This window comes from Canis lupus, chromosome 22 (genome assembly GCF_011100685.1).
Source record: "Canis lupus familiaris isolate Mischka breed German Shepherd chromosome 22, alternate assembly UU_Cfam_GSD_1.0, whole genome shotgun sequence".
Classification (NCBI taxonomy): Eukaryota; Metazoa; Chordata; class Mammalia; order Carnivora; family Canidae; genus Canis; species Canis lupus.
The window spans coordinates 46,783,617-46,805,327 of record NC_049243.1 but is presented as its reverse complement, the minus strand read 5'-3'; the positions used below and the strand labels follow the sequence as shown (position 1 = coordinate 46,805,327).

General features: G+C 43.3%; 1 protein-coding gene across 3 annotated transcripts in view; it reads right to left on the bottom strand.

Moving 5' to 3' along the window:
* The window catches only part of HS6ST3 (heparan sulfate 6-O-sulfotransferase 3), a 631,934-nt gene extending 618,729 nt beyond the window's left edge, over positions 1–13,205 (bottom strand). For all 3 annotated transcript variants that reach the window (XM_038569882.1, XM_038569883.1, XM_038569884.1), the window contains exon 1: positions 12,442–13,205. In XM_038569882.1, the coding sequence (XP_038425810.1) occupies positions 12,442–13,145 (704 nt within the window). In that variant the 5' untranslated portion in view covers positions 13,146–13,205. The remainder of the gene's footprint in view (positions 1–12,441) is intronic.
* Positions 13,206–21,711: the final 8,506 nt, after the last annotated feature.

Here is a 21,711-nt window from a genome sequence, read left to right as displayed (position 1 = left end):
CTACTCACATGCTCATGCTCCTTCTCACTCTCTCTCAAATGAACAAAATCTTTTTTAAAAAAAATTTTAAAAAGAAATGAACTCAACACATATGCACCAAGTTCAATAGAGGTACTAGGAATAGATATTGCATTGAATATTGTTTTTGTCACCTACAGATGCATATATTGAATAGTGTTTTACTCAAGACATTTTGACCTTGGAATTAGAGCCGTGACTTGACAGTTCTTACTCGAGTTTTCTCAGCTATCAACTTCAACTCTTTCTCAGTATCTAATGTTAAGATTCCACCTTCCTAATGTTTTGCAGAGAGTTGCACATATGTATGGCATCAAGTGTATCATATCTTCCCCAAAATAAATACAGAAATAGTGTTTCAGAAGCCTTAAAATTAAAACCAAAAACATTAAAATAGCTTCAAATGTGATACATTTTTTTCTTTCCTCACCTTTTACCTTCAGAGACTGATGCCACATTAATATTACTTTTTTTTTCATTGTAAAAATATTGTTTTTACTAATTTAAAAAGAAACCTATGGAACATAAATGTACTTTGATTTATTTGTGGTGCACACATAATTCATATGTATACCCAAAGAAGTTGGATATCTTCCAGTTGAAGTAGAAGCTGTACTTGCCAAAATGTACAAATATTTTTTTACATATACACAGTTATATAAGTCAACTCCAGCATCTTCATCAAGAAGCTAATTGAAACACCAAAAATTACGCCACTATATTGGTATGTGCTCTCTCACTTTGATAACCATCATCTATTACATTTTAGACATGTTTGAGCCTTTGAAGAACTACATTTTAAATCAGCCTAAATGTCCTGTACTCAATACTTCAGCATGCATCTCCCAAAATTGAACTTTCTTGTGAATTAGTTACCTAGATTTTTGTTGCATTTTGTTCAAAATCATATAAAACTCATTTAAAAGTTTTGGGCAGCCTGGGTGGCTCAGCGGTTTAGTGCTGCCTAAACACTAAACAGCGGTTTAGTGCATGGCCCAGGGCATGATCCTGGGGACCTGGGATGGAGTCCCACATTGGGCTCCCTGTGTGGAGCCTGCTTCTCCCTCTGCCTGTGTCTCTGCCTCTCTCTCTCTCTCTCTCTCTCTCTGTCTCTCATGAATAAATAAAAATTTAAAAATTTTAAAAATCATTTAAAAATTTTATCTGAGTCTTGAAAAGTGGGCTGATAAAAACTTTACCTTTTGGAGCTTTTAGTGATTTCCATTTACTGAAAATGAAGTTTGTAAAACATATTAAAATATATTTCTACAAAAGCAAAGAAGAGATTGAAACAAATCAAATAATAATAGTGTATTTGGTGGGCAAATTTTGATTTTTAAGTTATATAATTGTGTTCTGGATTATTCCTATTTGGGAAAAGAATTTTTTTCAAGGAGTTCCATTTTTAATTGTATAAATAGACATATATTTATTATTCTACATTATAATGGAATAGAATCTAGAAGGGCTGGTTTTATACCATTTAAAATTGGCAAGGAATTCCAAAAAGAATAATAAAATCAGACAACTCATTTGACAAATTTTGCCTTATAAAAATTTTGTTTAAGAAAGCATCTCTAAGGGGTGCCTGGATGGCTGAGTCAGCTGAGCATCGAATTCTTGATCTCACCTCTGGTCTTAATCTCAGGGTCATGGGTTCAAGCCCTGCATTAGGCTCCATGTGGATCTTACTTTATTTTTTTTTTAATTTATGTTTTATTGGTGTTCAATTTACTAACATACAGAATAACCCCCAGTGCCCGTCACCCATTCACTCCCACCCCCCGCCCTCCTCCCCTTCTACCACCCCTAGTTCGTTTCCACACAAACAATCCAATCATGAAATGGGCAAAAGACATGAACAGAAATCTCACAGAGGAAGACATAGACATGGCCAACATGCATATGAGAAAATGCTCTGCATCACTTGCCATCAGGGAAATACAAATCAAAACCACAATGAGATACCACCTCACACCAGTGAGAATGGGGAAAATTAACAAGGCAAGAAACAACAAATGTTGGAGAGGATGCGGAGAAAAGGGAACCCTCATACACTGTTGGTGGGAATGTGAACTGGTGCAGCCACTCTGGAAAACTGTGTGGAGGTTCCTCAAACAGTTAATACTACTTTTAACATTCTTAATGTTCTTAGAAGAAAACCTAAGCAGCAGGAAGCATCTCATTGCACAAGTATGCTTTTGCAAACTACAGCCAGTTTTGCAAACTATTTTGTCGTGTCTTAACTAATACTGCTATATGACTTCAAATTTATAAATACTATGCACAGATATAAAATGTGTGTTGTCCACCTTGCATCATAACACAGATATGATTTTCCAAATTTGTTACCATTACCAGCTGATGATGGGGTACTACAGTGACAAAACACCCAAATTTAGCATCATTTCTACTATTCAGTGAGAAGTCACTTGTCTATGGTGACTGCTCCTCTGCTGAATGTCCTTTGCTATAGTCCCCACTCTTCAGGTGGAGACTAATGGTCCATACAGAAAACATGTGGTAAGGGTACTAAAAGAATGGATATGTGTACTTGGTCTTATTTGTAGAACTGAATGGGACATTCCTAAGATGGATTAGAAGAAATTTCAAACTATTTAAAGGCACTGTGCAAGTTATTCTCCATTTTCATCCCACCCACCACCACCACCCCCAAACCCACATCCATTCTCCACCTTTCTCCGCTCTGGTAAAGCACATGCAGTGTATCATGGAGCTCTCTTCTCATTTAGCTTCCATGTGGATTCAGCCAGTGGAAGACCATGGAAAGAGCGGGACAGGTGCGAAGAGAAAGTGATCGAGAGATTTCTTCCCCACCCATCCTCTCTGTCTCAGCTTCCATATTTGGAAGGGGCTGCTTTCTGCAAGCTGCTCCTATGGGGAAGCCCTTCCTACCTCTGAGGCTGGAGCTCCTGTCAGGCCCCAGTGGGCAATGGATGGTGACAACATTTTTTTTTTCCCCTCTGCCACTTCTGACTCAGAGGAGATAACAATTTCCCATTGTTAGTAGCGACAAGGAGCCCAGGGTCCAGTGTTGGCCCGTAACCAGTCTATATCTCTGTAACAGTCCCTTCGCAATCCCAGAGTGTGCCTCTGTCTGCTGCCAGGACTCTGACTAATACAGCTCCTTGTGATGCAGAAGATCATGTGAGTAAATAAAAGAACACCACCAGCACACCAGCCCTCCAAGGCAGAGAGCCGCCTAGATGGTGGATTACTCCCCATAAATGCACTAATGAGACAAACCATTGCATACAAGATAGATTGCTGACCTCCACTTTCAATATTCTTTCTGATTTCAGATTTTTAGGGTTTCATTCTTCACCTTAACTACTTTGTCCTTCTTCTCTCCCTGCTCTGTAGCATCTTGTTAATTTACACTTCATGTTATCAGTGCCTGTTCTCTCTTTCCAAAACATGTCCCCTTGTTTTTCCCTGTACTATGCAGATCTTTCCTTCTGACTTCCACACACAGGTCAAGTCATCACCTATATATGTTTAAAGTCACGTGTACTGTTCTCCCTAGGTCTATGTGTTCGCTTTTTAAGCAAACCTATAAAATTCTACGAGTTCATGATTAATTAGAGTTCACAAAATATAGAAGCTATCATCCAGGCTCACAGTTAAACATCTATAACCTCGATTCTTTTGGAAGAAATAGTCTGTAAAATCTGACAGATAAATGTGGAGGCCAGCAAGGAGGTTAGCATGTCTATCCTCTTATGTTTACAAAGAAACAAGAATGCAGGGGTAACCATGAACACACGGCATTAAATGCAAGGTTCTGACAACAAATGGCATAGTACTTACCAATAAAAGCATGGTAAGATATTAATAATTGCAATGAACTGCAAATATTTATGTGCCCACAGGCAACTAATTCAATTTCACTGCAGGATTGCTCCATTTATGAATTTAATTGTGTGTGTTTAAACATTTTTGCTGCTGTTTCATTAATTTCCCATAAAAAAAAACAAAATGATATGCTAAAGAAAGAATGCATGCAGTTTCCATTCACCAGCATGAGAAGTTCCAGCTTCAAAAAGGACGGTACACAGGTTATCACTCATTTTATTTTCACGCACACCAGCATGGATGTGTAAGACAAGCCCATGAGAAGAAAATAATGGCTAACTCTTAACATGTGTCAGGCTCTGCTCAAAATGTGCCGCACGTACTATTAGCACTCACCAGGAGAAGTACCACTTTCCTCCCATTTTCCAAAGAAGGAAATCAAACTACAGGACAGATACAGACTTATTCAGGGTTATATGGGAAGAAGAGGTTGAGCCAGGGAGGTGGGTGGGCTAAATGGGGGATGGACATTCAGGAGGGCATTTGTTGGGATGAGCACGGGGCGTTACACGTAAGCAATGAATCACTAAATTCTACTCCTGAAAGTCACACTACACTATATGTTAACTAACTTGAATTTAAATTTATAAAAAAGAAAGACTTGTATATTCTAAGTTAAAAAAAAAAAAAATCCAGCTCATTTGACATCACAGCCCATGCTCATAAACACCGACCTAATCACACTGGCAAAGTGGAACATCAGCAGGATTTCCAGTGATTTTCAGTGGCTGGTAAATTTGTCACTGATTCTTCCAATTTCCCTTGAAGACTTTTTTCCTAATTCAGGATCTCCTTCCGATGCTCTTCAATAACACAGTCTCCAACCACAACCACTTCAACCATCTGATCTCAACCAATAGTTAGCCAGTCCACACTGTTTATACTTTTCGCAGCCTCCCAACCTTCATCTAAGAGCCCATGCTCTCTGGTTAGGCTGATTTTTTTTTTCCTAACATAAGAATGAATGAGACTAACCTCATGCCTCCATGAATTCCTAATTCCTAGCCTACTGTCTTGAAGGAGAACCCTCCTAGAATGGTCCAATAAGCCCTAGTCTCTGTCCCTACTTTTACTCCTCCTCTAGAGAATCAGGGCAGTTGACATATTGCTAATTATGGAAGGCAATTACTAATAATTAGAATTTTCACCTGAAATAAGAGAGAGATGCTATAAAACATTTGATCAGGGGTGCCTGGGTGGCTCAGTAGGTTAAGCATCTGCCTTTGGCTCAAGTCATGATCCCAGGTCCTGGGATCAAACCACTGGTCGGGCTCCTTGCTCAGCAGGGAGCCTGCTTCTCCCTCTCCTGCTCCCCCTGCTTGTGTTCTCTCTCTCTCTCTTCCTCTCTCTCACTCCGTCTCTTTGTCAAACAAATAAAAATAAAATCTAGGAAAAAAAACATTTAAAAATAAAGCATTTGATCATTCCGTGAAGAACACAATCTGGTCAAGTTATGCTGATATTTTTACAAGGGAATCTAGATAGATAGATTTTTAGCTGACATGTATTGAGAATCTTTTATAGCTCAGTCTCTGTGCTTGGGAACTTTATATGTGTTTTACAGAGCAACTGTATATGCTAGAGGAGATATAGACAAATAACACTAAGTTAACTGTTCAGTACACTTTGCAACACATAGTTAAATGCTCAGCTATAATTAAAATAAAGTTATATTAACCAATTAAAATCAATAGAGAATTTATATATGATACCCATAATTTAACAAACTCAAAAACAAAATAATTGATTACTAGGAAATAATTTGGGTTCCCCATTTAATTGTTTTCATACTAAACCTATTTCTTGGCCCAATAATTTATTTCATGAGTCTTAAAATCACATTAAGATTTGGAAGTCTCAATTAAACCTGTTTAATTCATTATCAAGCAAAAGTAACTTTCAAATGCCATAAGCTTCTGACTGTCCTTTGTCAAGATGAGATGATAATAATTAGCTTTTGGAATAATAATGTTAAGAGTCTAAGATTAAGCAAATCTAGATTGTTAGTGGCTAAATTTACCTAGCTTCCAATTCATACATGAGCATTGCTATTTCTCTAAAAACAAATCAACCTTTGCCAACATCCCAAGGTAACCAGCAAGAAAAAGGCAGAAAAACAAATCATCGATCACCATTTACCAGTTCCAGTTTTATCTTCACAACTCAAAAAAAAAAAATGGCATAGGTTTAATTCAACCTCCTTCTGATTTATAGCAAATATTGGTTGTTTGGATCAGAAGCAATACTTTCAGAGACTCCGTAATGAACCTATAAGTGGATATGGCATATAGACAGAACAATTTCTTATCTCCTTAGTTTCACACAGCACACAAACCTGATGGTGAAAATTAACCTCCTTTGCAGTTCAACATTTCTAATTAGAAGAGACATCAAAAAGATTATGCTTTAGAAAGCAGTATGGCCGTAATATTCTAGACAGCCTGAAACAGAGCTCTGCAACCTCCTTATAGCCTTATAGCCTTATAGCCTGCTGTCTAAAGGAAAAAGCAATAACCAGATGATGTTTCAAAGCAGTGATGGCTTTTGCTGGCAAGTTGTGTTGTATTTTCTCATCTTATCTTTTTATACTTATTATTAAGAAGCGATGCCCTGGTACACAAGACTTATCCACTGCTTTTAGCCCTGATTGTGTACAAGAGTCTAAACCATAAGACCATGCTTTACCAAAAGTTTCCTTGGTAGAAATATTTACAACTGTTTCAGAATTGAGTAGTTCATTTGTAATCCTTTTTGGGTTTGTTTGTTTTGTTTTGTTTTGTTTTGGTCTTGGTTTGTTTTCTCTGCATGGGGCAGGAAAGGGGGCAAAGAAAGAGACCCTGAATTCAGCTTAGATGAGAACACAGGACTTTAAAAAAGAAGGCCATACAAGTTCAGCCCTTCCTCAAGGAGGAACTGCTTTCACAAAATCAGTGGTTGATCAGCCACATTTAAAGTTTTCATTGCTAAGGAGTACACCACTGCACAAAAAAGGTCACTATCATTGTAGACAGCTATAAATTTTTCTTTAAAGATTTTATTTATTTATTTATTTATTTATTTATTTATTTATTTATTTATTTATTTATTTATTAGAGAGAGAGAGAGAGAGAGAGCAGGAGCAGGAGGAGAGACAGAGGGACTAGGCAGACTCCCTGCTGAGCAGGGAGCCAATGTGGGGCTTGATCCCACTACCCTGAGATCATGACCTGAGCTAAAGGCAGATGCTTAACTGAGACACCCAGGTGCTCTAGACAACTACAAGTTTTATGAAGTTCTTTCTTACTCTGAGTTGAAAGATACCACTGGTATCCCATGTATCCTAGTTCTATCCTTTGAAGGAATACCAAGCAAGCTTCACCATCCTTTGAGTACTGGAGGCAATTTTTATGTCTCTCTTTATTTTTCCCACCTGCATATTAAATACTTCAAATACTTCAAATACATATTAAATACTTCAAATTATTAAATATTAATATATTAAATACTTCAAATTAAATCCTTCAAATTATTCCTCATATGATATGGTTTCTACTGCTGCAAGTAAACTGGAGCTGTAGCTTGACTTAAAAATGTTCCGACATGATAGGGCACCTGGGTGGCTCAGTTGGTTGAGCATCTGCCTTTGGCTCATGTCATGATCTCCAGGTTCTGGGATCCAGCCCCATGTCAGTCTCCCTGCTCAGCAGGGAGTCTGCTTCTCCCTCTGCCTCCCTCCACCACTGCTTGTGCTCACTCTTTCTCTCAAATAAAAAATAAATAAAATCTTCTTTTTAAAAATGTTCCTACATGCAAGTAGGCAAAAGAGAAATCTGAAAGTTTATTTTTTTATTGACTTACACCTGTAATTGACACAACTGGAAAGACTATCCAGAACCAAATGGTTCATGGGGGAGCTATACCTACGTGAGCTCCCCTTTCGTATCATACACACACACACACACACACACACACACCAGTCCCATGGGTGGTTCTGTGATACCAGGTGGGTCTGAAAACCTCTTCGCCCTGGCCACATGGACTAACAGAAAGAATAATCACAAGTTCCAAGCTGGACTAATCAGAGTCACTCTCCAAGTTTTTAAATTGGAACATGGAGAAGGCTCGCTATCCGCTTAGCTGCATAACTCTTAGATATGACAGCCATTTACCCATTTAAAGGAATAAGCCAATTTGATGAGGTCAATATACAAAGGAGTATGGGGAGAAAGACCTCAAACCTCCAATTCCAGTCATTCTTGGAACCAACTCTACCCTTATGTTTCCTGTGGTCTGGTGATTAAGCCAATAATTCCCACCCCCCTCGCCCCCAGCTGAATTGAGTTTGAGTTAGATTTGTATCATTTGCAATACAGAGGATCCTATCTACTACAATATTCATAAGATTCCAACTAGCCTAACAGGACCGAGAGAAAGCAGGTCATAAAAGGGAAAAAAATCACTACCCCACCCTACAAAAGATGTGAATAGAATCTCTCTCCAGCAGTGAGGCACCTGGATGGCTCAGCTGGTTGAGTGGTGAACTCTTGGTTTTGACTCAGATCATGATCTTATGGGTTCTGGGATCAAGCCTTATGTGGGGCTCTGTGCTCAGCATGTAGTCTGCTGGAGATTCTGTCCTTCTGCCTTTCCCCCCACGCACTTTTGCTCTCTATGTCTCTAAATAAATCATAAAAAAGAATCTCTTTCCAGCATTATTTAAGAATGACGGTGATACCTCCAAAAAAGAGCGAAGTCTTTCTGCCCTAATCGCCTAAGCTCCATAGGACTGACACTGTTCAAAACTATATTCCTAGAACTATCACAGTACCTGGCACATGTTAAGTGGTTGAAACACCCTCCACTATAATTGTCATAGTACAAAAAAAAAATTCATAAGTACACAGAAAAAAAATAGGTAAAACATCAAATATAACTTCCTAAAATGAAGATTCAAGTTCCCTAAGGAAACCTTAGACATGTCATTTCACCTTCTTAGGATTAAATTGCCCTTTTGCCATATATATGATTCAATTACCTCTTTGGTCTTTTTTTAACCATAAAGTGCTATGACTCTATTCATACCAACAATGGTAAATAATAGTCTTCTAAAAACCTGAACATGTAGATTAAAGAAGGAAACACAGTAATAAAGAAGGCAGCACAAGAATAATCCAAAAGAATAGCCCACCCAAAAGATAGTTTTGGGGAGAAGCAAAAGAGAAAGAATGAGAGGAAATCACCAGTGATGGGATCGAAGAGGTCATTCCCATGTGGCACCTTGTGATTTGCTTCCTATTTTACTCCAATCAATCTCTGTGGTCAAAAAGCCCTCTGTGTTGGCCCCAAACTGCCAGCCCCAGGACCTTGTCCCTTCCCGGGTCCATACATTCCATATGATGGCTCCTTCACCTAAACCATGCATCTCCTTTCAGCACTGGCTTCCCACTTCTGTCTCTGGTCCTCGAAATTCCCACTTGCTCACACCACTCCGGACAGGTTGGGATTTTGTTTGTTTGTTTCATCACCAACAGAATATATACCCAATTATATTGTGTGCCTTACGTCCCTGTTTCCCATCCTGTCCCCTACCTTGACTGATGCCCAAATGTCCATAAAATTTTCCACTGATTTCTCAGGTTTGGAACTTTGGATTCGGTCCTGACGCCTGTAATCACAAAATAGCATCTCTATAAAATAAGGTGACCCATTTACAATGAGCTGCTCTAAGGAACTGACCTCAGATCCTTTCATGAAAGAAGGCCTTGATTCGGGAAAACAGTGTTATTACAACTAACAACTGATGTTAAGTATTACTAAATACCCATGCATTACACTATGCATAGATACTGCACTAAGCATTTTGCACACATTTGTTCATTTTGTTCTCACGATACCTCTATTAGAGAAGCACTAATTTCCACCTATGCTTCAAAGGTGAAGAATCTGAGGCTCAGAAGGAGTAACTTACTCCCGGTTACATAGCTAGTAAGGGCCACTCTTGGTTGCACACAAGAGCCATATCCATCTGAATCTGGAATCCTTGCTCTTGCTCACTACATGACTTACAGAGGCACTGATCCCTGTGACAAATGGGGAGGCAGACCTTCAAGGAGGCCAAAAGCAAAGAGACCAGGGAACTAAAATCAACATGCTCTACTTCTCGATTTTGCTTAGAGTCAGCCCTATTTGAAGAACCTTGTTCCTATTATGTAGCAATAGATTATCTGCCATTTTGCATTGTGGAAATGTACCCTCCATTATCCAGGCTAATCTGGTTGACTTCAGAATGCTATACACAGGCATTCCAATGACACACCACTAATTCAATCTTCTCTGTGAGGAAGATGCTACTGGACATCCCTTCAACTTTTTCCCTACAACTTTCAATGCAGGGTGCCTCACATAACCCACAACCCTTCTCTCCTACAATGCCTAGAGCAAAAGAAGTAATTTAGAATACCAGGAAGGAGACAGAGGGTAAAGAAGGAAAAAGAATTAAAAGAGTGGTGACCGACCCCCGCCCCCCCAAAAAGCCTACTATGAAAATTGGAAATTAAAAATTAAAAAAAAAAAAAGCAACCCAGTGCAGGATGATCATCTGATAACTTGTGATTCAGAGAGAAATAAATGTCCATGGTCCATCACTAAACAGAGAAAAGCATCTTACTGTGCAACAGAAACTGTACGTTCAAATAACCACAGAAGAATTTTCCTACATCACAGAGTAGAGAAATACTGAGTATCTCCTATAGGAGTGAGATCTTATTGCTATAATCCATGTAGCAGAAGGCCTATAGCAGAGGCAGCATCTCATCACGAAGCAAAAATCCAATCACTTTCAGGTTCCAGAATCTCTAGTTCTTCCAAAACTCCTCCTCTATCCATTGAGACTCTTACAGATATTGGTGGAATTGAATGCCAATCCCTACTGAAGAGTCATCCGATGTTTCTATGTGATAATCAAAGTCTCTAGTTTTACTGAAATGGAAGCTGAGAATCGGACTAGCAAACTCCTTTGGATCGGTCAGTAATTAATACGTAAAGGTCTAAGTACTGAAAGTACAATCCGGGGTAAAATGCAGCATAGATGATTGTCTCTCATTTGTTAGGAAGTTTGAAAGTAATAACTAATTGAAAATTTGTTTTAAGCTAAAAGAGAGGGGCAAGACCTAAAACATTTCATTTTTAAAAGTAAAAGGTCCTAAAAATATGCTTAAGGAGGGAGCCTCATGCCTTCATTCCATGTCCAACCAGCTTCCTATTCTAACCAATTTCCATCACCCAGGGAAAAGAGCAGGGAGGAGAGAAAGTATTTGAAAAACTGCCAGAGTAAAAAATCCCATAATGAAATTTTGCTCATTCTTGGAGAAATGAAGTAGAATTAGATGCTTCAGCGGTGGTGAATTTCAGAATCTGGGTAGCTTCCAGTAAATGAAGTTTTTCCATAATGTCAAATGCAAAAGCTATCTGATATCAACATATTGAGCTTGAGTTTTTAAATTCCTATTTCCTTACACCAAATTGTTTGAAACCTTTGAGATAAAAACTTCAATAAACTAGTGTTCCAAGCTTTTAATATTTTAGTCCCTTGAGCAAGCATGTCAGATTAATCTTCAAATTGCAATGGGCAGAAAGAACATTCAACCAAATTCTTAAGCCCATGCCTCTCTCAAAGGATGTTAATAATGTAAGCAGTTTCATTGGCTATTAAGATTTCAAACTTTCCTAATTCTCAGCACTATTACTATTTAAAAGCAGGGGGTATGGGGGAGAGAAAGCCATCTACCCTGAAAGGGAGGGATTTTACTTATTTTATCTTTGTATCCAGGTAGCACTTAGCACCTTGCCAGGCACACACAGTAGGCATCTAACAAGTACCTCTAGAATGTGTTGATGGATTGGACTGGGAGGGGGGGTGCGGGGGATGGAAATCTTGCTGAGAACAGCATGAGTCCAAATCCTGGCACTGCTCGGCAACAAAGACCATCTCCAGAATTAGGGTTATCGAGGTACAGCAGGAATTTGGAAGCGTGTCTTCAAAGACACATCAAGAGGATTGTTTCCGGAGCTGGCGAGGAGCCACCCAAGAGCCACTTGCAGAGGGAGCAGACTCGTCTCCGGCTCCGGCTTCTCAGCACGCCTGCAAGTCTCCTGCCCTGCCTGTCTAAGCCCAGTGCCTCCAGCCTTCCACCGGGTTTGAACTGGGTTTCCACTCTCACAATTTAGGCATGAGATCCGACCTCGCTAGTCTAACCCGGGCCTCCTCTCCGAGCCACGGTCGATGGGAGGCCGCGCCGTCCCGGGCGCCAGGAAAAACACACGCGACTGCCCGGGACACCTCCGGCGGCGGCGGCGAGGAGCAAGGGGAGGGAGGGGGCAGGGAGCCCAGCCGGGGCGCTTCCAGAGCTTTCTCACCCCACTCCCAAAGCCTCGGCCCCAGCCGCTGGAAGGCGGGCGGGGGGGGGGGGGGCACCCGCGCGCTCCGGCGGCGCAGGGCCGCCCTGGGTCGGGAGCGAGGGGTGGGGGGGCGAGGGGGGCGGCAGGCGGCGCGGGGCGCCCGGCCGGTACCTGGTGTGGCTGTGGTTGCGGGGACAGTCCTTCTTCTCCATGATGGCCGGCACGCAGTTGGTGAGCTCCGTCCAGTCGGCGTGCAGCCCGCAGCTCCAGCCGGTGGAGAAGCGGGAGAAAAGCCACGTCTCCTTCTTGCCGGGCCGGTGGCAGGTGCACTTCTTCTGGCCCGCTTTGCAGCTACACGGCTGCTCCAGCCGGATGTTCTTCACCAGGTGGCGGCCGAACGTGGTGCCCCCGGTCTTCTGGATGTGCAGGAACACGATCACGTCGCGCCCTTTGATGTTGAAATCCACGAAGCGGGTCAGGTCCTTCAGGCTGAAGTTGAAGCGCGGCTCGAGGCGGGGCAGGGAGCCGTTCTCGGGGGCCTCGGAGTCCGGCTCCTCCTCCTCGTCGTCGTCGTCCTCCTCCGGCTCCCCGAGCTCCCCGTCCTCGTCCTCCGGCGCCGCGGCCCCCCGAGGGCCCTCGGGCGGCCCCCGGGGGGGCGGGGGCAGCTGGGGCCGCCGCTCCCCCTGCTCCGGCGGCGCCTGTGCCCGGCGGGCGGGACCCGGGGCGGCGGGCGGGCCGGCGTCGTCCGCGCGCGGCTGCTCCCCGAAGTTGGCGCAGGAGCTGGTGCAGGAGGGGGACACGTACTGGTACATGATGACCACGAAGAGGAGAGTGAGCACCGGCGTCAGCAGCCACTTGTTGAACCTTTCATCCATGGTCCCGCTCTCAGGCCGGCAGGCGAGGCGGCGGCGGCGGCGGCGGCGGCGGCGGCGCGGACTGGCGCCCGCTCGGAAGTTTCGGGGACTCCGGGGCGCGGCTCGGAGCCCGCCGCTCCTCCATGCCCCTGACGCCGGCGCGTGCGGCTGGCTGGCGGCCCCGCGGCACTCCGGCGCTCCGGGGCTGGCCGCGCCAGGGCCTGCGAGCCGAGCGGCGAGGCGGGCGCCGGCGCGCGCGGCTGCGGCTCCGGCTCCGGCTGCGGCTGCGGCTCCGGCTCCGGCTGCGGCTGCGGCTCCGGCTGCGGCGCGGGGCGCCCTGCGCTCCCGGGGGCGCCCGGCGTGGCCCGCTCCCCGCTCCCGCCCGGCGCGGCGCGCGCGCTCAGGCCACGCGGGGCATCCCGTCGCCGGCGCTCGGGCGCTGGGGCGCTGGGCGGCGCGGCGCGGGTCCTGCACCTGCGCGGGGCAGCCGGGCGGCCGCGGCCGCGAGCGCGGGGCGCTGCATGAGGCTCGCCGGGGCGCGGGCGCGGGCCAAGGGCGAAGGCGCGGCCCGGCCCCGCCGCGCCCGGAACGCGCAGCCGGCGCCTTTGCCCTCGGGGCGCGGGGCGCGGGGCGCGGGAGCCGTGGGAGCCGCGGGGGCAGCCGGCGCCCGCCGCAAGTTTGCAGAGGGGCCCCCGCGGCGGCTGCCCGCGAGGCGTCTGTGCGGAGCCGCCGCTCCGGGAAGAGTCGCGCTGCCGCTCCGGGTCGGTCCGCCCAGGCGCGGGCACGCAGGCACACTCGCACACACTGGCTGGCACCGCCACAACCCGCCAGCCGGTGTGACAGGAGCCCTGCTACCCGCAGCAGAAACCTGCCCTAGGTACGGAGCATGCGCCAAAGCCTTCCCCAGCCCCGGAGGAGTTTCCAGGGGAGGAGTCCGCTGCTCCGCGGGGCTCGGAGGAGGCAGCTGGGGGTGGGAATCCCTTCAACCTCAGAGCGGGGAGATACTCGGGAGAGAGGCAAAGGCGGAGCAAGGAGAGAGGCCCGAGGAGAGCGTCGCCGGTACGGGTCCGAGACCCTTACATCCGCAGCCCTCGCTTTCCGCTCGCCGAGGATGCACGCAGATCTGCCTGCCGGCCTTGGGCAGGGAGAGCGCTCGCACGCCGCCGGGCAGGCTCCCGAGGCTGGGCTGCCCCCGAGCTTGCTGGGGAAATTGGCTCCAGACTGCTTTCGATTTCCACCCAAGACATTCTAACTGTTGCTCAAGTTTTATTCTGGACCCTCCTTAACTACAAACTTGGTGTGTCCAACTCTACAGTTTTATTCAACCGGCATCCATCCATCAATTATCCACTAGGCACCTGCTATCAGGCTCTTTGTTGAACATACATACGCTTCATTTCCTCCAGCACCAGACCAACCAACTCACAACCGTGCAGTACTTAGAATCTAAGAGGAGCTCAGGGGTCACCTCTGAAAAATCATCCCACTAGGGGCACCTGGGTGGCTCATTCGTTGAATGTCTGCCTTTGGCTCTGGCTCGGGGCGTGATCCTAGGGTCCTGGGATGGAGTCCCACATCAGGGTCCCTGCTTCCCCCCCCCCCCCCCCCGCCTATGTCTCTGCCAGTGTGGGTGTGTGTGTGTGTGTGTGTGTGTGTGTGTGTGTGTGTGTCTCATGAATAAATAAATCTTTTTTTAAAATCATCCCACATTGACTTCCTAAATGTGCAAGACTCACCCCTCACCCGCCCCCCTACCCCACCACCACCACCACCACCATGTGGATGGTAAGATGTACACTTAGGTAGGTCTTTCATTGGCTAAATAAGCTTTTGCTTATATGCAGATTTTTAAAACTTTATTTTCCAAACGTCTCAATTTTGCATTTACCTGAGAATCAAATCGTTGTTTAACACCGGTTTCTGTTTTCCAGGTAATGAATGGATATGCCATCAAATGGGAGTAACTGCCCCTTCACAATCCCTATACTCGCTTGACCCACGTGGAGAGTGGCAGTGTGTTGAAGATGGGAACAATGCAATTTGATCCCCTTGCTGGGGTCATCATGTCCTTTTGGGCTACCCCACCAGTCCCAGTCCACCATGCCTGGCATCCCATGCCTTTAGAGCAGCCATCCTTCCCACCTGACCTCTTTATGGATCTGTGTGGTACTTGTCTTTTCTTGAGACACTGTACCAATCTCTTCCATTTGTCAGACTCCCCTTCACAGCCATCGGTTAAGATCCCAGATCTCTTTTAGGGATGCTAACTCTTTCCCATGGGAAGTTATTTTTATTGTTCTAGACAGGTGGGATTTTTCTCAACAAAGCTTCTCCGCCTCTGCTACCTTTCCTGTTTTCAACTCTATAAACAACCACAAACAGTGTCCTTCCTGATACTGTATGAGCTTATATTAGTAAAAAAGGTGTTGAGTGAGATGAATCAGCTTCTCTAAAGCTTACTTAATTCTATTTATTTTTCTCTCACTTAAAGTTTAAAATCCTATTAATGGCATCACACTACTCTCCAAAGCAAGAAACTGTGATAGGACAGAAAGCAAATAAAACTCAGCAATTACTTCCTGAATGCATCCGGTTAATGGTATTGCTTATTTTTAAAATATACACATTTACCAAAGTAAAAAATTTATTGTACTTTTTTATATTACTTTATTTGAGGAATTGCTCATTTTCTATAAAGTTGTTTGATATCACATGGACAAGCATAACCTTGTTAGCTACCCAAATGTATAACCTGAGTGCTTCGGCAATTTATAGAGTGGAAAGCACTTTCTAGATGTTATCTCATTTGCTTCCCAGAACAACATTCTAAGGAGATAAGAGAAGTATAATATCCCATTTTAGAGATGAGGAGATGGAACCAAGGACAACCAGGAGAAAGCAGAGCCAGGATTAGCAACCACTAACATCCCTGAAATACATTCAAATCACCATTGAAGAAACCCAATGAACATCAACAAAAGAGCCCACAATTTCCTCTCTCTCCTCTTGAGACCCTTTGAGTCAAGAGGCAGGAAGAAGCAATGGATTTGCAAAAGAACAATTAAATTTTTCCCTCTCCCTCTGGCTTTATCGGCAAAGCTGAGTGATCTCTACATCCTGCAGAATTTTGGCACCTAGTCTGTCAGTGTCCAAATAAACAGAGGAAAGACAATAACACTCTTAACATGATTATGTCATTGTTAAAAGACATTATTTAGGAGAATTTCAGAAGAAACTATGATGACAAACATATCATAGTTACATTACTAACAAAATGTATATTTCCATAAATAAACGCTTTGTAATCCTTTTCAAAGTACATTATCCCAGAAATCTGCTTTTGCTTTCAGTACAATAACTAATAGAGTGCACCATTTCCTCGAGGTAACCACAGGGAAAGCAATGCATAGAATCAAGCAATTACATAGACAATTCAAGCATGTACCCAAGTATTCACTTTTTTAAATATTTATTTGTTTTTATTTTAGAGACAGAGTGCAATGGGGGGGGGGGGGTGAAGAGGGAGAGAGAGAGAGAATCCCAAACAGACTCCCTGCTGAGCATAGAATCCGATGAGGGGCTCCATCCCAGGACCCTGAGATCATGACCTGAGCCAAAATCAAGAATTGGATGCTTAATTGACTGAGCCACCCCGCCCCTGCCCCCAAGTATTCATTTTTAATGAGAGGTAACATTGCTTGTGTAAACATGGTCTGTCCCAGGTGTGGTCTCCCTATTACCAAGTTGTGGAACTTGGTGTGAACCTAATCGAAGCTCTTAAATCATGTAACAAACGGGTTTCCTTATCTACAAGGGCAGACCTCACATTCAGGCAAAAATGAACAGAAACTTTGGAAAATTGAATGCTCTCCAGGTAAAAGGAAAAACATGTTTGCATTCAGCCTGCTACAGTTACTCCACGATGACACCAGCTGGCAATTGTTTCTGGCTAACAGATTGCAGCTACTATGAATCCTACACAAATTATTAAAATAATAAAAATAATGTTTTCAAAGAGCTTTCTTCCACTTCCTTTGCCAGTCTAGCAATAAGCTTAACACTATCTGTGAAGCAATTTGTTCACCTAATTTTATGCCTTAATAAGCTTTACTACAATTATTTTCTTGCCTGTTTCCTTCTACACTGTGACTTTAGTACTCTTTTTCCCAGTTCTTCTTGAATATTCTCAAAACCATTAACAACATTGCACTCCCCTAGGATTCAAACTTTTGATTAGAACGGTCCTCATTTAATCAAGTTCAATTGGGAGATAAAATTGCATCTCAACTTCTCCATTTTCCCTTTGGGGTAAGAAACTGCCTTGGAGAATGTTGAGGAAACCCTGGAGAGATTAACAATCCAAACAATCACAGAGACTAGTTTTGGACTCCCTACATTTGCACACAGGAATATATAGATATAAATGCCCGTCAATACAGATGAAAAACAAAATAGATTATGTAAGTCATTGGCAGCATGAATATCTCCTTCAAGAACACAAAGTGCTCCTGTACAATGACATGACTTTTTTTTTCATCTTTGTAAACAACCCCCCCAAAAAAGGCCCACAGAGTAAGCAATTTTGCAAATCACCAGCAAAGCAGTGGCTTTTTTCCCTGAGGAAGTTGAGAAGAGTTTGCACAGACAAAGCAAACTGCAGGAAAAAATAGTGCTATATACTGAGCATATTCCAGTTCACTACACGATTGTAACTTTGGGGCAACCATAACCCTACGTACTGCTCCCCATAAAATTCTATTTATATGAACAGTTCATTCTTTGCTTTATTGTATAACACTCTTTATCCACCATAGATAGCTGCCTACGTGATGGATGCACTCTATGCTACCTGTATGTATAATGTATTCCCTAACTCTGTATAGCATAAGCAGAGGCAATAGCTTTTTTCATAGTAGGTATCCACATATGTCTTCCATAGGAACCTATTAAACATTGGGGTGCCTGGGTGGCTCAGTCCGTTAAGAACCTGCCTTTGGCTCAGGTCATGAGCTCAGGATCCTGGGAGGGAGCCCCACATCGAGCCCTGCATGGGGCTTCCTGCTCCATGGGGAGTCTCCTTCTCCCTCTCCTAGGCCTCTTTCTCCCTGCTTGTGTGCTCTCTCTCTCTCTCTCTCAAATAAATACAATCTTAAAAACAAAACAAAACAAAAACTTGTTAAGCATTTACCATATACCATATGCTGTTCTGAATGCTTTGGATACACTAAACAAGACAAAAAAGAACCCTGCCATTGCCTTTCTTACATCCTAACAGTAGAAAAATAAATGATGAATAAGGAAACAAGAATCATACAATTAATCCAAAAATATTTATTGAGTCACTACTATGTACTATGTACTTTTAGGTACTTGGGACACTTCCATGAATACTAAAGATAATAATTTTTCCCTTAAGAGTGTAAATGCCAGAAGGGTGAAAGAGTAGGAAAGAGGTTAGAGGGAAAAGGGGAGGAGGGTGCTGTCGGGATCTGTTGGCCTCCGTAAGAAATTTACTGTGAAAAAAATGAGGAGCCATTGGAAGATTTTTTTTAAGGCTGGAGCATCCAACATAAGCCTTCTTCTTTTTTTTTTTAAGATTTTATTTATTTATTCATGAGAAACACAGAGAGAGGCAGAGACAGAAGCAGGTTCCGTGTGGAGAGCCCAATGTAGGACTCAATCCCAGGACCCTGGAATCACGACCTGAGCCAAAGGCAGACACGCAACCACTAAGCCACCTCGTTGCCCAGAGACACTGGAAGATTCAAAAAGTATCCAAGTTCAGTTCACTCACCATTTCTCAGTTAACCTCTATCCCTTTGGGGTAAATTTTCAAGGTCATGTGTCTCCTCTTTTCTCTTTGCCTTCCTCCAGGGTGAAGGAAGTTTATATAACATCTTCACATGGGCTGAAGAAGATGTGGTCTGTGGGGAATCTCCTGTTCCCACAGCCCTCCCTGCAGTGTGTGGCTAGTCTCACCAGGACTCATTCACTTGTAGGGCTTGACTCCTACTAGGTCATCAGCTGCCACGTTAGAACCCCAACCATTACAGCCCAGTCTATACAATCTGCACTTTCTCAGCTGAACTGTGGCCCTTTCTTTCTGTCTGCCAATGCCTTTAGCTCTTCTCTGGCCTTTTCTCAGGGGCACTTTTGCATCTAAATCAGTGTTTTTGGGTATGCCTGGGTGGCTCAGTGGTTGAGCTTCTGCCTTCAGCTCAGGGTGTGATCCTGGGGTCCTGGGATAGAGTCCTGCATTGGGATCCCCGTGGAGAGCCTGCTTCTCTGTCTGCTATGTCTCTGCCTCTCTCTGTCTCTCATGAATAAATAAATAAAATCTTTAAAATAAACAAACCAATCAATCAGTGGTTTTCAACTCCATCAGACCCAGAACTCGTGTATGTTGAAAAATATTTTGAAATAGTCCCTTTAAAAGTCCCCATTTAAATGTTGTAGAAAATAGAACCTACCTACACACAATTTGCAAAATTAACATAAAATGCCCCAATTGTAATGTGAAGGAGATATTTTTTAAAGGCATTAATAATAGAACACTGTATATTTTGACATGTAAATGCTCAGATGAGACTATAGTAGACAAGATAAAAAACATTAGATGCTTGTGTCTCCTAACTATCTTGTTTGGATATAAAAGAAGTGAGATTGGAAGCCATCCTTTTCAAGAAGAGACAGAAAAAGCAAAAGGTATCAGTGGAAGCTAGAATTAAAAATGGTGGTAGGATAATTAAGAACAGATGTAGTTTATAAATACATAGATATGACAAGAAAAAGAGGGGAATAACCCTAAATGAAGCAAAGATCACACACCAAGACAAATCACCAAGATGGATTTGGGGATTGTTCCACAGGGAACAGGGGAATATGATATTCTTATAAATGAGGTAGATTTTTTAAAAATATTTTATTTATTTGACAGGGAGAGCACACAAGCTGGAGGAGCTGCAGGCAGAGGGAGAGGGAGAAGCAGACTCCCTGCTGAGCAAGAAGCCTGATGCAGGACTTGATCCCAGGACATCAGGATCATGACCTGTGCCCAAGACAGACTAAACCAACAGAGCCACTCAGGTGCCCCAATGAGCTAGGTGGGTCAAAATACTTCTCAAAAAACATACCTTCTATCTTAAAATCCTACAACACATCAAGGTTAATCTGATTTCTGAACATAGTAGAATATTTGGAAGTCACATTAACGCATGATAATTCTAGCATTGCGCGCACCAATTAAAGGCCAGTAAAGACATCCCCCCAGGCATTGATACCACATCTACTGAGAATCTAAGTACTCTTCTTTCTTTCCCCTGTCAAAATAAAACAGTTTGGGGGAGATAAAAAGGACAAATCAGTACACATTTCCTCATTCAGGGAGAATTTGGCTCTTGTTAGGTAAAGCCACGCTTTTAGATTTTTTTTTTTTGAAGATGCCTTTTTTTTTCTTCAAAAATATGGTTTTGCATTTGAAACCAAGACTTTCAGACATTAATTATTCAAGGTCACCTAGCTAGTAAGTGACATAGTTGGATTTGAACCAGGTGGCCTGATTCAGAGATGGAGAGAAGCGGCTAGATTCTAGAGGTTGGAAGCCAAATCAATAGGATTTCCTGAAAGATTGGATAAGGGGAGTAAACAAGAGATGAATCAAAGATGATTCTGAGGTTTGTCATTTGAATGACTGGAAGGCTGACAGTTCTATTTACTTTTTGAAAAAGGGGAAATGAAAGCAAAACAGGTTGGGAGTCTGGGGATTCAGGAAGGGTGAATTCCAGGTTCTGCTTCGGATAAGGTAAGTGTAAAATACTAATGAGAAAGCCAAATGGAGATAGCAGATACATAGCTGTTTATGGGCTCTGGAGCTCAGTGACAACAGGAGATAAAATGGAGGTGGTTTTAATAACATAGGAAACACACAGAAGTAAGTGCTCTATAAATATTTGTTGAAAAAAAAACCTGTGAAAGACTAAATAAGCAATTACTATGGTACAAGAGAGAAATGAGACACAAACACACACATGCAAAGAAATGGCAGTGGAACAAAAGAGTCAAAATTTGAGAAATCGTCCAGAAGTAGAATCAGTAAGATCTTGTGACTACATGTGAAGCAGCAAGATGGGAAGAACAGCTCCAAGTGTCTGAGGTTAAAAGCTAAGTGGATGGCAATGCCATTAATATGGGAGAAGAAATGGCTGAAGGACTGGGAGTGAAAATCAGTGTGGATAATTACTAGTTCTCTCAGCAAATCAAAATGTTTGCATTTTTCAAATGGGTTTGAGCTTCAAAACATTTACATTTCATTTTAAGGAAGCAGTCTTTAAAAATATACTTTCATTTTTCTGCAGTTAGATAACCTTAGTTTAATTATTAGCTTTAGCAAGAGAAGTCTAAGGGTACCTGAATGGCTCAGTCAGTTAAGTGAGGGCTCTTGATTTTGGCTCAGGCCATGATCTCAGGGTCCTGAGATCCAGCTCCTCCCCCACCCTTGGGTTCTGTGCTCAGTGTAGAGTCTGCTTGAGATTCTCTCTCTCCCTCTGCCTCTCCCCTCACTTGTGCTCTCTTTCTCAAATAAGTAAAC